The sequence below is a fragment of the Eubalaena glacialis genome, chromosome 3, assembly GCF_028564815.1.
Source record: "Eubalaena glacialis isolate mEubGla1 chromosome 3, mEubGla1.1.hap2.+ XY, whole genome shotgun sequence".
Taxonomy (NCBI): Eukaryota; Metazoa; Chordata; class Mammalia; order Artiodactyla; family Balaenidae; genus Eubalaena; species Eubalaena glacialis.
Window position 1 is genome coordinate 160,480,702 of NC_083718.1, and position 16,720 is coordinate 160,497,421.

At 38.5% G+C, this 16,720-nt stretch overlaps 1 protein-coding gene across 3 annotated transcripts in view; it reads right to left on the reverse strand.

Moving 5' to 3' along the window:
* The window catches only part of CCDC30 (coiled-coil domain containing 30), a 162,959-nt gene that overhangs the window by 120,817 nt on the left and 25,422 nt on the right, over positions 1–16,720 (reverse strand). For all 3 annotated transcript variants that reach the window (XM_061184382.1, XM_061184381.1, XM_061184383.1), the window contains 2 exons: positions 13,928–13,999; positions 468–583 (listed from right to left, as the gene is read on the reverse strand). In XM_061184382.1, the coding sequence (XP_061040365.1) occupies positions 468–583; positions 13,928–13,999 (188 nt within the window). The remainder of the gene's footprint in view (positions 1–467; positions 584–13,927; positions 14,000–16,720) is intronic.

Below are 16,720 nucleotides of genomic sequence, written 5' to 3' on the forward strand. Positions count from 1 at the left end.
GTATTAGACACTAGAGATATGATTGTGAAATGAATATAATTAAAATTGAAGTGACATATAGTATATTTAGAACTTGGAAGTACATATTAAAAATCAATAAATTCCTAAGAAGAAATGATTCAAAAACATAACACAACTACGGGTTTAGTATTAATAATCTCAAACTTTGGTAAATGTGATAAGTATAAACTATTATCTAAATCCTTATTAAAAAGAAAAGATCCTAAATTGACACAATAACAGTAACATTACTGTTCAGCATACGTAGTTAAAATGTATAAAATAGAAATACTGATAGAAAGCATCCAGGTCAAAGTACAGCTCTACCTGGGATGCTATAGCCACCAGAATCAGTCTTCACTAATGACCAATAAATGATGTACTGATACATCTAGCTTGCTTAGCTGCTGACTGTTACTATTCTATACACATTTAAATTAACTCTAAGAAAAAATTAAATAACTTACCTCTTCTCCAAGTACCTTTTTTTCTGAGTCAAGTGATCGAACTCGATTTCTTAAAGCCAGAATTTCCTCATCCAGTCTCTGATTATGTTCCTTTGCTTTCCGTAGGTCAACTGAGTCTAAAACAGGGAAAATGTAGTTGACTCAACTGGATCGAAGTTTTAATTTGGGGACGTTAACTCTAAAAACTGAGGAAGTGCTGTTTCCTGCCATTCTTGTCAGTCCTACCGTGTCTCTGTATATGTGACTCTCCACAAAGAAGAGCTGCTAGACTCTCAGGTCCAGCCCTAGAATGTTCTACCAACTAATGAAACAGAACAGAATGTTTTTTATTTCTCATACCAGTCTAATGAGCTGGACTTTTTGAGTATAGGGTTTCCAGGAATAGAGATTCTTCCAGGACCTGGAATTTTAAAACAATTGAGCCTGCCTTGTAAAAGTGAAACCACTAAAAAAATCATCTTCCTGGTGGTCCTGTGGTCCTGTCTCTCTTACACACCTCATATATTCCTCACATATTCCTAGATACTTCTCTTGCACTCATTAACAGCAGGGCCTCCATAGACAGCTGACGTAGTGAGCTAGGAGTAGTGAACGGACAGACTGTAAAGTGAAATCAAGTTGATTCATCAAAACCATCTTTCTCCTGTAGCACCTCTGCCTGTAGGCTACTCTCAGCTCAGCACCTCATGTTAAGACCTGCTCTTTCCAGCACTCATCAAAGTTTCAATAGTACAAACTTGTTGCCTGTAACTTTCCCGGATTTGCAGCTGTTTCTTTTTTCACTTATGTTTCTCCTATTTTTCTTTTGCTGCTTTAAAGTCTCCTTTGTTTTCCTTCTTCATTGCCTGTTCTGTTTTTGACTTGTATTTTTCTTTCTTCATTTTTTCTTTTGCTTCCCTTGCTATCCTCTTTTTTTCCTTAGTGTGTAAATTTTTTTAACTTGAAAAATGCTGAAAACACACCAAAAAGAAAAAAAAAAAGCATTCACAATCCATATACATATATGGAGGGCAAGATTTGTTCTACCTTTTGCATATGCAATTTTAAAAAATTTAAACAATGCTATGCAACACTGTCTGTAACTTTACCACCTGTGAATACATCATGGATATCTTTACAGGACAACTCTTATAAAGTCATTTTCCATTTCTTATTTGGAAGTATTTTTTAATTGAGGTATAATTTATATACAATATAATGTACATATCTTAAGTGTTCAATGAATTTTGACAATTTTATATACCCATGAACTTCCCCTGAAAAAGATATAGAACATCTCCATCACCCCATAATGTTCCCTCAAATCCCTTCCAGTCAGTTCTCCACTCCCACCCAACCCTACAACCACTTTCTGACTTCTATCACATAGACTAGTTTTGCTTGTTCTTGGTTTTCATATAAATAAAATCTTACAATACACATATATTTGTGTCAGGCTTCTTTCACTCAATATATACAGTATTTTGGGGATTCATTGGTGTTTTATCAATAATTTGTTCCTCTTGACTCTTTAGTCCATCTTATTAATATACCACAGTTTGTTTATGCATTATCTCATTTTGTTCTGAATAGTATGCCACCGTCCAAATTGCCATTTTTTGTGTCACTTTTCCCCTACTGATGAAGATTTAGGTTTGTTGCCAATGCTTACTCTTGTAAACAATTCTAAAATTATTTTCCTTGTTCATCAATCTCTAGGTACTTATGACATTATTTCCAAAAAAATAAATCCCCAGAAAGAAAAGGGATAGCTGGATCAGGAGACATGTGCATTTAAAAAATTTGACAAAGCCTGCCAAATTATTCTTCAAAAAGATTGTACAAAGCTACGTTCTCACATTGCCATTGTCCATTTCTCTGTACTATATATTACCAGTATTTTTAATTTTCACAGATGTTAAAAATACAGTTGAATAATGGCCTATTTTAAATAGGTCACTAAAATCAGTACTGTTTTACTTATTACAAATGGAATATAGGCTTTTTGTTTTAAAAAGAAAAAATCAAGCTATATGGTTATGTTCAGAGTAGATATTCTCATCCAACGCTTATCTACCCTGACCCAAAATAATGTTAATACTTGGTAAATACTCTTTAACATTTTTTATATGCATATTCTAATGTGTAGACAAGGGTTGTATTGAAAATATTTAACAACTGGTAAAGAGTGGACCCTCATCTATGAGAACGTAGCTCTTGAGCAGAGGTCTACAGAATATCCTGCTGTGCCAAGTATTATCCCTATGGTGGCTGGAAAGACAAGGGGCTGGAAGAAGCTGGGACAGTTGGGGTAGGTGGGAGACACTTGGCAGATGCAGGGCAGTAGCTACTTAGAACTTATACAAAACTATCCCAGTGTATTCACAACTTTACTGCCATACTAATGTGTATCACCTCATACAGTCCTGTGAGCGCACATACACATGCACACACCCCCCACACACACACCTTATAAAAATAAAAACCAAAACGACATTACACTACATGTATTACTCTACAGCTTGCTTTTTTCACTTGATAACATGTCATAGACATCTATTCATGTCAGTGCACAAAAATCTATATCATTCTTATTAAAGTATCCATTGTGTGGTCATTTCTTTAGCCAACCCATTGCAGATAAACACAATTTGATTTTACTACCCCAAAATTACTCTTTACTCTTTGTACTTTTACAAGGTCTTCTGAGGTCATTGGGAATAATGTAATGTCGTTGGTTTTGTCATCAAGGTAATGCTGACCACTTAACAGCTGGGAAGTACGTATTCTCTCTTCTTCTATTTTCTGGAAGAGTTTATGTAAAATCAGTATTATTTATTCCTTAAAAGTTTGTTAAGTGAAGCCATCTGAACCTGGAGTTTTCTTTGTGGGAAGATGTTTAACTATAAATTCAATTTCTTTGGTAGATTTAGGGCTATCTGTTTCTTCTTGAGTGAGGTTTGGTAATTTGTGTCTTTCAAGGAATGTGTCCATCTTATCCCGGTCATCAAATTTATTGTCATAAAGTTGCTCAATATATTCCCTTATTATCTTTTTGATCTGTAGAAATGTTCTCTCTGTCATTGCTTATATTGGTAATGTGTGTCTTCTCTCATTTTTTCATGAACAATCTAGTTAGACGTTTACCAATATTATTGATCCTTCCAAAGAACCAGCTCTTCATTCCACTAATTTATTCTATTTTGTTCTGTTTTTACTTTTATTGACCTCAACCTTATTTTAACCATCTCCTTCTTTTTGCTTGCTTTGGATTTAATTTGTTCTTATCCTGGGTTTTTAAAGTAGAAGCTTAGATTATTTTGAGTCCTTTCTTGATTTCTGGTATAAGCATTAAATGGGATAACTTTCCCTCTTAAGCACAGGCTTAGATGCATCCCACAAATACTGATATGTTCAGTGTTTTCATTTTCATTCAAGTTAATTCATAGAAAATATTTTGTAATATCCCTTGTAATTTTTTCTCTGAAAGCATGGCAATTTAGAAGTATCTTATTTAACTTCAAAATATTTGGTGATTTTCTAAACATACTACTGTTACTGCTTTTTAGTTTAATTCTATTATGGTCAGAGAACATAATTTGTATGATTTCAGTTCTTCTGCAGAAATTTGTTTTATGGCGATAGCATATTTTTGTGAATGCTCCATGTGTACTTGAAAAGAATATAATACTTCTGGTGGAGTTTTCTATAATTATCGATTATGTCATGTTGCTTTGTAGTGTTACTAGGTCTTCTATATGCTTACTGATTTTGTTTTCTTGCTCTATCAGTTACTAAGAAAGCAGTGTTCATTTTATAATTGTATTCATATATTTTTTAAACAATCCTGATCATCAATTATAATGCATGGGTTTTTTCCACCACACACCTACGTAATTCTCCAATGTCAGCTTGGTGTTCTACAATTCAACTCAGTTCTGATGCTATCTACCTGGAGATAGCATCAGATTCCACGGGTTAAGGGCTCAGTCCCACAAGACTGCCCTCTGCTTCAGATGCCAATTGCAAGGGCAGGTTGTTATCTGTGCTTCTGACCGATTGGTTATAAATCAGAGGTTCCCATGACCTCCGCCTTGGGTTTGATTAATTTGTTAAAGCAGCTCATAGAACTCAGGGAAACATTTTATTTACTAGACTATCTGGTTTATTATGAAGGAATGTAACTCAGGAATAGCTAGATGGAAGAGATGCCTAAGGGCAAGGTCTGGGGAAAGGGGTGCAGACCTTTCATGCCCTCCCTGAGTGTGCCACGCTCCCCAAATCTCCATGTGTTCACCAACCCGGAAGTTCTCTGAACCCTCTCCTTTGGGTTTCTATGAAAGCTTCATTACACAGGCACGATTGATTAAATCACTGGCCACTGGCGATTGAACTTAATCTCCAGCCCCTCCCCCCTCCTAGGAGGTGGGGGTGGGGACACGGAGGAGTTGGGGTTACAGAGGGGGCGGAGGGTGGGACTGAAAGTTCCAACCCTCTAATCACATGGTTGGCTCCCCTGGCAACTAACTCCCATCCTTTGGTTACCAAGGGGCTTTCCAAAAGTTCTCATTACCATGACAAAAGACACCCCTACTGTTCTTATCATTTAGGAAATTCCAAGGGTTTGGGGGTGGCAGAAACAAGGATGAAGACCAAATACATGTTTCTTATTATAAATCACAATAGCACAGGGTAAATAAACCTAGTTTTGTAACTATTAAAACCTGTAAACATATTTTAAATTATTTTTATAGTTACTACCATTATGACAGTCAAATTTCATTACATTATTTATAGCTGGTATCATTTTTACAGCCAAGATAGGGTCAGATTAACTAATTCACCACTTATTCCAAGCCTATTGGCTTCCTAGCAAACAAATATGTGTGAGGTGTTGTTAAATAAACGTATTATAAGTTATCTTGATCTCAGTGGTCCCAGTAAAATACGTATTGTTTGTGTTGACCAAAGGTTTTGGAGTCAGACAGATATGGGTTCAAATACCAGCTCTAATACTTAATGTAGCTATTTGTGGTTTTTTTTTTTTTTTTTTTTTGGTTGCGCGCGGGCTTTTCTCTAGTTGCGATTAGCAGGGGCTACCCTTCATTGCGGTGCGCGGGCTTCTCATTGTGGTGGCTTCTCTTGTTGCGGAGCACAGGCTCTAGGCACGCGGGTTTCAGTAGTTGCAGCACATGGGCCCAAAATTGTGGCACGCGGGCCCTAGAGCACAGGCTCAGTAGTCATGGCACGCGGGCTTAGCTGCTCTGCGGCATGTGGGATCTTCCCCGACCAGGGCTTGATCCCGAGTCCTCTGCATTGGCAGGCAGATTCTTAACCACTGTGCCACCAGGGAAGTCTCTAATGTAGCTATCGGACAATTCATTTAAACTTGTCATGACTCAGTTTTCTTATCAATGAAATGGGAATAATTATACAACTTGGCACTGTTGTTAACATTAGAGATAATCCATTTAAAATGCCTGACAGGAGAGGAGCTTCAAGATGGCGGAAGAGTGAGACGCGGAGATCACCTTCCTCCCCACAAATACATCAGAAATACATCTACATGTGGAACAACAACTACAAACACCTACTGAACGCTGGCAGAAGACCTCAGACCTCCCAAAAGGCAAGAAACTCCCCACGTACCTGGGTAGGGCAAAAGAAAAAAGAAAAAACAGAGACAAAAGAATAGGGACGGGACCTGCACCAGTGGGAGGGAGCTGTGAAGGAGGAAAGGTTTCCACACACTAGGAAGCCCCTTCGCGGGCAGAGACTGCGGGTGGCAGAGGGGGGAAGCTTCAGAGCCACGGAAGAGAGCGCAGCCACAGGGGTGCAGAAGGCAAAGCGGAGAGATCCCGCACAGAGGATCGGTGCCGACCAGCACTCACCAGCCCGAGAGGCTTGTCTGCTCACCCGCCGGGGCGGGCTGGGGCTGGTAGCTGAGGCTCGGGCTTCGGAGGTCAGATCCCAGGGAGAGGACTGGGGTTGGCGGCATGATCACAGCCTAAAGGGGTTAGTGCACCACATCTAGCCGGGAGGGAGTCCGGGAAAAAGTCTGGACCTGCCCAAGAAGCAAGAGACTTTTTCTTGCTTCTTTGTTTCCTGGTGCGCGAGGAGAGGGGATTAAGAGCGCTGCTTAAAGGAGCTCCAGAGACGGGCTCGAGCCGCGGATAACAGCGCGGACCCCAGAGACAGGCATGGGACGCTAAGGCTGCTGCTGCAGCCACCAAGAAGCCTGTGTGCAAGCACAGGTCACTCTCCACACCTCCCCTCCCGGGAGCCTGTGCAGCCCACCACTGCCAGCGTCCCATGATCCAGGGACAACTTCCCCGGGAGAACGCATGGCGCGCCTCAGGCTGGTGCAACGTCACGCTGGCCTCTGCCGCCGCAGGTTCGCCCCGCATCTGTACCCCTCCCTCCCCCCAGCCTGAGTGAGCCAGAGCCCCCGAATCAGCTGCTCCTTTAACCCCGTCCTGTCTGAGTGAAGAACAGATGTCCTCAGGCGACCTACACGCAGAGGCAGGTCCAAATCCAAAGCTGCACCCCGGGAGCTGTGCGAAAAAAGAAGAGAAAGGGAAATCTCTCCCAGCAGCCTCAGGAGAAGCGGATTAAATCTCCACAATCAACTTGATGTATCCTGCATCTGTGGAATACCTGAATAGACAAAGAATCATCCCAAATTGAGGAGGTGGACCTTGGGAGCAACGATATATATATATTTTCCCCTTTTTCTCTTTTTGTGAGTGTGCAGGTGTGTGATTTTGTCTGTATAGCTTTGCTTTTACCATTTGTCCTAGGGTTTGGTCTGTCCGTTTTCGTTTTTTTTTTTTTACTTTAAAAGATTATTTTCTACAAAAAAGAAAATTTTTTCTTAATATAATTATTTTTTATTTTAATAACTTTATTTTATTTTATCTTCTTCTTTCTTTCTTTCTTTTTTTCTCTGCCTTTTATTCTGGGCCATGTGGACGACAGGCTGTTGGTGCTCCAGCCAGGCGTCGGGGCTGTGCCTCTGAGGTAGGAGAGCCAAGTTCAGAACACTGGTCCACAAGAGACCTCCAAGCTCCACGTAATATCAAACAGTGAAAATCTCCCAGAGATCTCCATCTCAACGCCAAGACCCAGCTCCACTCAACGACCAGCAAGCTACAGTGCTGGACACCCTATGCCAAACAACTAGCAAGAGAGGAACACAGCCCCATCCATTAGCAGAGAGGCTGCCTAAAATCACAATAAGGCCACAAACACCCCCAAACACACCACCAGACGTGGACCTGCCCACCAGAAAGACAAGATCCAGCCTCATCCACCAGAACACAGGCACTAGTCCCCTCCACCAGGAAGCCTACACAACCCACTGAACCAACCTTAGCCACTGGGGACAGACACCAAAAACAACGGGAACTACGAACCTGCAGCCTGAGAAAAGGAGACCCCAAACACAGTAAGATAAGCAAAATGAGAAGACAGAGAAACACGAGCAGATGAAGGAGCAAGGCAAAAACCCACCAGACCTAACAAATGAAGAGGAAATAGGCAGTCTACCTGAAAAAGAATTCAGAATAATGATAGTAAAGATGATCCAAAATCTTGGAAATAGAATGGAGAAAATACAAGAAACATTTAACAAGGACCTAGAAGAACTAAAGAGCAAACAGAGATGAACAACACAATAAATGAGATTAAACATTCTCTAGGAGGGATCAATAGCAGAATAACTGAGGCAAAAGAATGGATAAGTGACCTGGAAGATAAAATAGTGGAAATAACTACTGCAGAGCAGAATAAAGAAAAAAGAATGAAAAGAATGGAGGACAGTCTCAGAGACCTCTTGGACAACATTAAACGCACCAACATTCGAATTATAGGGGTCCCAGAAAAAGAAGAGAAAAAGAAAGGGACTGAAAAAATATTTGAAGAGATTATAGTTGAAAACTTCCCTAATATGGGAAAGGAAATAGTTAATCGAGTCCAGGAAGAACAGAGAGTCCCATACAGGAAAAATCCAAGGAGAAACACGCCAAGACACATATTAATCAAACTATCAAAAATTAAATACAAAGAAAAAATATTAAAAGCAGCAAGGGAAAAACAACAAATAACACACAAAGGAATCCCCATAAGGTTAACAGCTGATCTTTCAGCAGAAACTCTGCAAGCCAGAAGGGAGTGGCAGGACATATTTAAAGTGATGAAGGAGAAAAACCCAAAACCAAGATTACTCTGACCATCAAGGATCTCATTCAGATTTGACGGAGAAATTAAAACCTTTACAGACAAGCAAAAGCTAAGAGAATTCAGCACCACCAAACCAGCTTTACAACAAACGCTAAAGGAACTTCTCTAGGCAGGAAACACAAGAGAAGGAAAAGACCTACAATAACAAACACAAAACAATTAACAAAATGGTAATAGGAACATACATATCGATAATTACCTTAATGTAAATGGATTAAATGCTCCAACCAAAAGACATCGATTGGCTGAATGGATACAAAAACAAGACCCGTATATATGCTGTCTACAAGAGACCCACTTCAGACCTAGGGACACATACAGACCGAAAGTGAGGGGATGGAAAAAGATATTCCACTCAAATGGAAACCAAAAGAAAGCTGGAGTAGCAATTCTCATATCAGACAAAATAGATTTTAAAACAAAGACTATTACAAGAGACAAAGAAGGACACTACATAAGATCAAGGGATCAATCCAAGAAGAAGATATAACAATTGTAAATATTTATGTACCCAACATAGGAGCACCTCAATACATAAGGCAAATACTAACAGCCATAAAAGGGGAAATCGACAGTAACACAATCATAGCAGGGGACTTTAACACCCCACTTTCACCAATGAACAGATCATCAAAAATGAAAATATATAAGGAAACACAAGCTTTAAATGATACACTAAACAAGATGGACTTAATCGATATTTATAGGACATTCCATCCCAAAACAACAGAATACACTTTCTTCTCAAGTGCTCATGGAACATTCTCCAGGATAGACCATATCTTGGGTCACAAATCAAGCCTTGGTAAATTTAAGAAAATTGAAATCATATCAAGTATCTTTACTGACCACAATGCTATGAGACTAGATATCAATTACACGAGAAAAATCTGTAAAAATACAAACACATGGAGGCTAAACAATATACTAGTCAATAACCAAGAGATCACTGAAGAAATCAAAGAGGAAATCAAAAAATACCTAGAAACAAATGACAGTGAAAACACGATGACCCAAAACCTATGGGATGCAGCAAAAGCAGTTCTAAGAGGGAAGTTTATAGCAATACAATCCTACCTTAAGAAACAAGAAACATCTCAAATAAACAACCTAACCTTACACCTAAAGCAATTAGAGAAAGAAGAACAAAAAAACCCCAAAGTTAGCAGAAGGGAAGAAATCATAAAGATCAGATCAGAAATAAATGAAAAAGATATGAAGCAAACGATAGCAAAAGATCAATAAAACTAAAAGCTGGTTCTTTGAGAAGATAAACAAAATTGATAAACCATTAGCCAGACTTATCAAGAAAAAAAGGGAGAAGACTCAAATCAATAGAATTAGAAATAAAAAAGGAGAAGTAACAACTGACACTGCATAAGTACAAAGGATCAGGAGAGATTACTACAAGCAACTATATGCCAATAAAATGGACAACCTGGAAGAAATGGACAAATTCTTAGAAATGCACAACCTTCCGAGACTAAACCAGGAAGAAATAGAAAATATAAACAGACCAATCACAAGCACCAAAATTGAAGCTGTGATTAAAAACCTTCCAACAAAAGCCCAGGACCAGATGGCTTCACAGGCGAATTCTATCAAACATTTAGAGAAGAGCTAACACCTATCCTTCTCAAACTCTTCCAAAATATAGCAGAGGGAGGAACACTCCCAAACTCATTCTACGAGGCCACGATCACCCTGATACCAAAACCAGACAAAGATGTCACAAAGAAAGAAAACTACAGGCCAATATCACTGATGAACATAGATGCAAAAATCCTCAACAAAATACTAGCAAACAGAATCCAACAGCACATTAAAAGGATCATACACCATGATCAAGTGGGGTTTATTCCAGGAATGCAAGGATTCTTCAATATACGCAAATCAATCAATGTGATACATCATATTAACAAATTGAAGGAAAAAACCATATGACCATCTCAATAGATGCAGAGAAAGCTTTCGACAAAATTCAATACCCATTTATCATAAAAACCCTCCAGAAAGTAGGAATAGAGGGAACTTACCTCAACATGATAAAGGCCATATATGACAAACCCACAGCCAACATCATCCTCAATGGTGAAAAACTGAGACTATTTCCACTAAGATCAGGAACAAGACAAGGTTGCCCACTCTCACCACTATTATTCAACATAGTTTTGGAAGTTTTAGCCACAGCAATCAGAGAAGAAAAAGAAATAAAAGGAGTCCAAATCGGAAAAGAAGAAGTAAAGCTGTCACTGTTTGCAGATGACATGATAGACATGATACTATACATAGAGAGTCCTAAAGATGCTACCAGAAAACTACTAGAGCTAATCAATGCATTTGGTAAAGTAGCAGGATACAAAATTAATGCACAGAAATCTCTTGCATTCGTATATACTAATGATGAAAAATCTGAAAGTGAAATTAAGAAAGCACTCCCATTTACCACTGCAACAAAAAGAATAAAATATCTAGGAATAAACCTACCTAAGGAGACAAAAGAGCTGTATGCCGAAAATTATAAGACACGATGAAAGAAATTAAAGGTGATACAAATAGATGGAGAGATATACCATGTTCTTGGATTGGAAGAATCAACATTGTGAAAATGTCTCTACTACCCAAAGCAATCTACAGATTCAATGCAATCCCTATCAAACTACCACTGGCATTTTTCACAGAACTAGAACAAAAAATTTCACAATTTGTACGGAAACACAAAAGACCCCGAACAGCCAAAGCAATCCTGAGAAAGAAAAACGGAGCTGGAGGAATCAGGCTCCCTGACTTCAGACTATACTACAAAGCTACAGTAATCAAGACAGTATGGTACTGGCACAAAAACAGAAATATAAATCAATGGAACAGGATAGAAAGCCTAGAGATAAACCCACGTACATATGGTCACCTTATCTTTGATAAAGGAGGCAAGAATATATAGTGGAAAAAAGACAGCCTCTTCAAAAAGTGGTGCTGGGAAAACTGGACATCTACACGAAAAAGAATGAAATTAGAACACTCCCCAACACCATACACAAAAATAAACTCAGCATGGATTAAACACCTAAATGTAAGACCAGACACTATCAAACTCTTAGAGGAAAACATAGGCAGAACACTCCATGACATAAATCACAGCAAGATCCTTTTTGACCCAGCTCCTAGAGAAATGGAAATAAAAACAAAAATAAACAAATGGGACCTAATGAAACTTAAAAGTTTTTGCACAGCAAAGGAAGCCATAAGACAAAAAGACAACCCTCAGAATCGAGAAAAGAGTTGCAAATGAAGCAACTGACAAAGGATTAATCTCCAAAATTTACAAGCAGCTCATGCAGCTCAATATCAAAAAAACAAACAACCCAATCCAAAAATGGGCAGAAGACCTAAATAGACATTTCTCCAAAGAAGATATACAGATTGCCAACAAACACATGAAAGAAATCTCAACATCACTAATCATTAGAGAAATGCAAATCAAAACTACAATGAGATATCATCTCACACCAGTCAGAATGGCCATCATCAAAAAATCTACAAACAATAAATGTTGGAGAGGGTGTGGAGAAAAGGGAACCCTCTTGCACTGTAGGTGGGAATGTAAATTCATACAGCCACTATGGAGAACGGTATGGAGTTTCCTTAAACAACTAAAAATAGAACTACCATACGACCCAGCGACCCCACTACTGGGCATAAACCCTGAGAAAACCATAATTCAAAAAGAGTCATGTACCAAAATGTTCATTGCAGCTCTATTTACAATAGCCAGGACATGGAAGCAACCTAAGTGTCCATCGACAGATGAATGGATAAAGAAGATGTGGCACATATATACAATGGAATATTACTCAGCCATAAAAAGAAACGAAATTGAGTTATTTGTAGTGAGGTGGATGGACCTAGAGACCGTCATACAGAGTGAAGTAAGTCAGAAAGACAAAAACAAATACCATATGCTAACACATATATATGGAATCTAAAAAAAAAAAATGGTCATGAACCTAGGGGTAAGACGAGAATAAAGACACAGACCTACTAGAGAATGGACTTGAGGATACGGGGAGGGGGAAGGGTAAGGTGGGACAAAGTGAGAGAGTGGCATGGACATATATACACTACCAAACATGAAATAGATAGCTAGTGGGAAGCAGCTGCATAGCACAGGGAGATCAGCTGGGTGCTTTGTGACCACCTAGAGGGGTGGGATAGGGAGGGTGGGAGGGAGGGAGACGCAAGAGGGAAGAGATATGGGGACATATGTATATGTATAACTGATTCACTTTGTTATAAAGCAGAAACTAACACACCATTGTAAAGCAATTATACTCCAATAAAGATGTTAAAAAAAAATTTTTTTTAAATAAATAAATAAAATAAAATGCCTGACAGAGTACCTGTTAGTAAGCAACAAGCGGTAGTAATAGTAATAGCAGTAGAAATAGTAATAATAGTGATCTAGGGTGGCCTCGGTCTGCAGCGGCTTGAAGCAGGATTTTGGTTCCCAGCCAGAGATTAAAGTCAGGCCGCGACAGTGAGAGTGCTGAATCCTAGCCACTAGACCAGTGGCCAGTGACAAAGCCCTGGCCCGTACAGCTTTGCAGAAATGAATTCCCACAAAGACAGAAAGTAGTGAAACAAGTAAAGTGTTTATTAGGAGGAAAAAGGGTACCTGTGGATAGACACACAGGGGAACTCAGAGAGAGAGTCGCACCCTCGTGGTAGTTTGATTCACATTTATGGGGCATTTCTTCCAGGTTTCCTTGGCCAATCATCTTGCTTTGCCTGGTCTGAGCCTGTATTTGGTATATCTCACGGTCCTCCCACGTGTGCAAGCGCATCTCTTAGCCAAGATGGATTCTAGCGAAGAGGCCTATGGGTAGCCTGACATCACCTACTATGGGGTGGCGCCCCCTCCCTTTTCGACCTTCAAGGATCCTTTCTGCACGTGTGTAGTCAGGAAGGTTTCCTCCTTCGAGAATGAGGAATATGTCATCTTTTATCTTTTGTCTGGGCAGGGCTTAGCTTCTCCTTCCTCCTGCTATTTTGGAGTATCTGTCCGCAGGGGACGAACTCCAACTGTTCAGCCTGGGGCCCATCTATCTCCTGCCTCAATAGCAGTTGTAGTAATATTATTATATTTATTAAGTAATATTATTTAAAAATATTACTTTACGTAAATTATATTATTGTTTAATATTTTATTATTAAATATTATTATATCTGCTAAAATGACTCACCATTTTCTTTCAGCTTTATCAAATTTTCTTTCAATTTTTCAATTTCTAGTTGAGACTTCTCAAGTGCAGAATCTAAAAGAAAAAAAAGAACAAAATATTTGTGTATGGAGCAACTGATTAGTATAATAATCAAATTTCAAACGACTATTTCTCTTTGGAACACTTTCTTTCTGATGGCTTTCCCCTGACTTTCTGCATAAATGTCACCTCCTCCCGGAATCTTTTCCAGATTCCCCTCTTAATATTCCTACTACACCTTGTATTTATCCCTGTCCTTGATATCATTTGATCTTGTAATCTTTCCCTGTTTCCCTAACCAGATTCTATGCTGAGGAGTTTGGACTACTGTAAACCACAGGAACAGCTAAAAGTTTTCAAGCATGGTACTACCAGTTTAGTAAAAAGAAATTACACACAGAAATAGTTAAAATTAATTCCTGCAATTAATAATATTTAGAATGTTGCCAGTAGTTTCTAGAAATAGCAAAATAGCAAAATTTCAGGAAATAGCTTTTGGTACTATTCAAGAATTTTATGAGGAGAGCAGAAGGGCATAAGGAAAGTATATGGGGCATTGGAGTCTTTTGGATTTGGGTTCTCTAACCCAGGTTTTATCACTTTGCCTCCTGTGGTCTACTCATCACCAATGGTATGGCTGATAGGCCTCCAATAACGGCAAGTTGAGGAATCTCCCAGAAGTAAGACACTAACATGAATCTTGTAAGAGATCATTCCCAATCACACAGAAAAGGTGCATGAGGAAATCAGGCACAAGCTTCCAAGAGTCTTCTCCCAGCGGAGTCACACAGGATGTGCTTAATTTCTCCAGCAACAAACTGACAATTCGTGTGAAATGTTGTCTACCAGGAAAATTCATTACAGACTCGGTGGCCAATGTATTTATTGGGGGCTGGTGACATAGACACCACCTTCTGCCTAGGACACATCAAAATCCCAGACTCTCAAAAGGAAAGCAGGTTTTCAGCATAAATCACATTGTTTGTACAAAGAGGTCAAGCACAGTGAGCCACTATTACAAATTGGGGAATGGTGGGAACCTTCCCAAAATGCAAGTTTCCAGATGCTAGCCAAGGGCTAACCTGACAAGCAGGACTTTCTAAGGACAGCAGTGTCAGGTCTTCTTTTTTTTTTTACATCTTTATTGGAGTATAATTGCTTTACAATGTTGCGTTAGTTTCTGCTGTACAATAAAGTGAATCAGCTATATGGATACATGTATCCCCATATCCCCTCCCTCTTCAGCCTCCCTCCTACCCTCCCTATCCCACCCCTCTAGGTCATCACAAAGCATCGAGCTTATCTCCCTGTGCTATGCAGCAGCTTCCCACTAGCAGGTTTTCTATGTTAACTATTTTCTGCACAGGATGGATATACCACGTTTTGTTTTTCTACTCACCAAATGACGGACATTTGAGTTGTTTCTATGTTTTGGCTACTGTAAATAATAGTGCTCTGAACATTCACATACAAGTTTTTTTTTTAATTTATTTTTTGAAGTGTAGTTGACTTACAATGTTGTGTTAATTTCTCATACAAGTTTTTGAGTGGACATACGTCTTCATTTCTCCTGGGTCACGCAGCAGTGGAATTGCTGGGTCACATGATAATTTTACATTTAACACCTTGAGAAACTGCCAAATTGTTTTCCAAAGTGTCTGCATCATTTTACAATCCCATCAGCAATGTTCCAATTTCTACACATCCTTGCCAACACTTGTCATTGTCTTTTTTATTATAGCCATTCTAGAGGGTGTGAAGAGGGATCTCATTGTTTTAATTTGCACTTCCCTAATGACCAATGATGTTGAGCATCTTTTCATGTGCCTATTGGCCATTCATATACCTTCTCTAAAGAAATGTCTACTCAAATTTTATTTTGTTTATTTTAAAATTGGGCTGTCTTTTTATAATAATATAAAAGAATATGTGAGAATTCTTCATATATTCTGGATATGAGTCCCACATCAAACACATAATTTGCAAATATTTCTCTCAGTCTGTGGTTTGTCTTTTCACTTTCTTGTTAGTGTCTTTTGAAGTACAGAAATTTTAAACTTTGAGTAAGTACAATTTATTAGGTTTTCTCTTATCACTTTTGCTTTTGGTGTTACATCTAACATATGATTGCCTAACTCCAGATCATAAGGATTTACTCCTGTGTTTTCTTCTAAGCATTTTATAATTTTAACTCTTACATTTAGTTCTGTGGTCCATTTTGAGTTAATTTTCGTGTAGGTGTGAGGTAGGGGCCTGTATTATTTTGAAGCATCTCCCAGACATCATATCATTCATCTATAAATATTTCACTATGTATCTCTAAAAGACAAGGACTCTTTTTAAATATAAACTCAATACCATTATGTGTGATTAAGGAAGTTTAACAAGAATTCCTTAATACAAATAGCCAATTAGCATTCAAACTTCCAACTGTTGCATAAATGTTAAAAAATCTGTTTGAATCAGAATCCAGTAAAGGCCACACATTATATCTGGTTAATAATTCTTTCAAACCTTTAAAAATTCATCTTTTTCTTGTAATTTATTTATTGAAGAATAAATAAATATTTGGCATGTATTCTTTTTTATTATTGAAAACTATTTTTATTATTGGCCAAAATTTTTCATTCCCATCCAAATTTTGGGGTGTGATATAAAGAGAGCTAGAAAATAAACTAAAATAAAGTCCTTCACTTAAAAGAGTCAGTTTGTTGAAAGAAATAGGCTAATACTTGGGAAACACTATCATGTAACACATATACCTAGGAATAAATT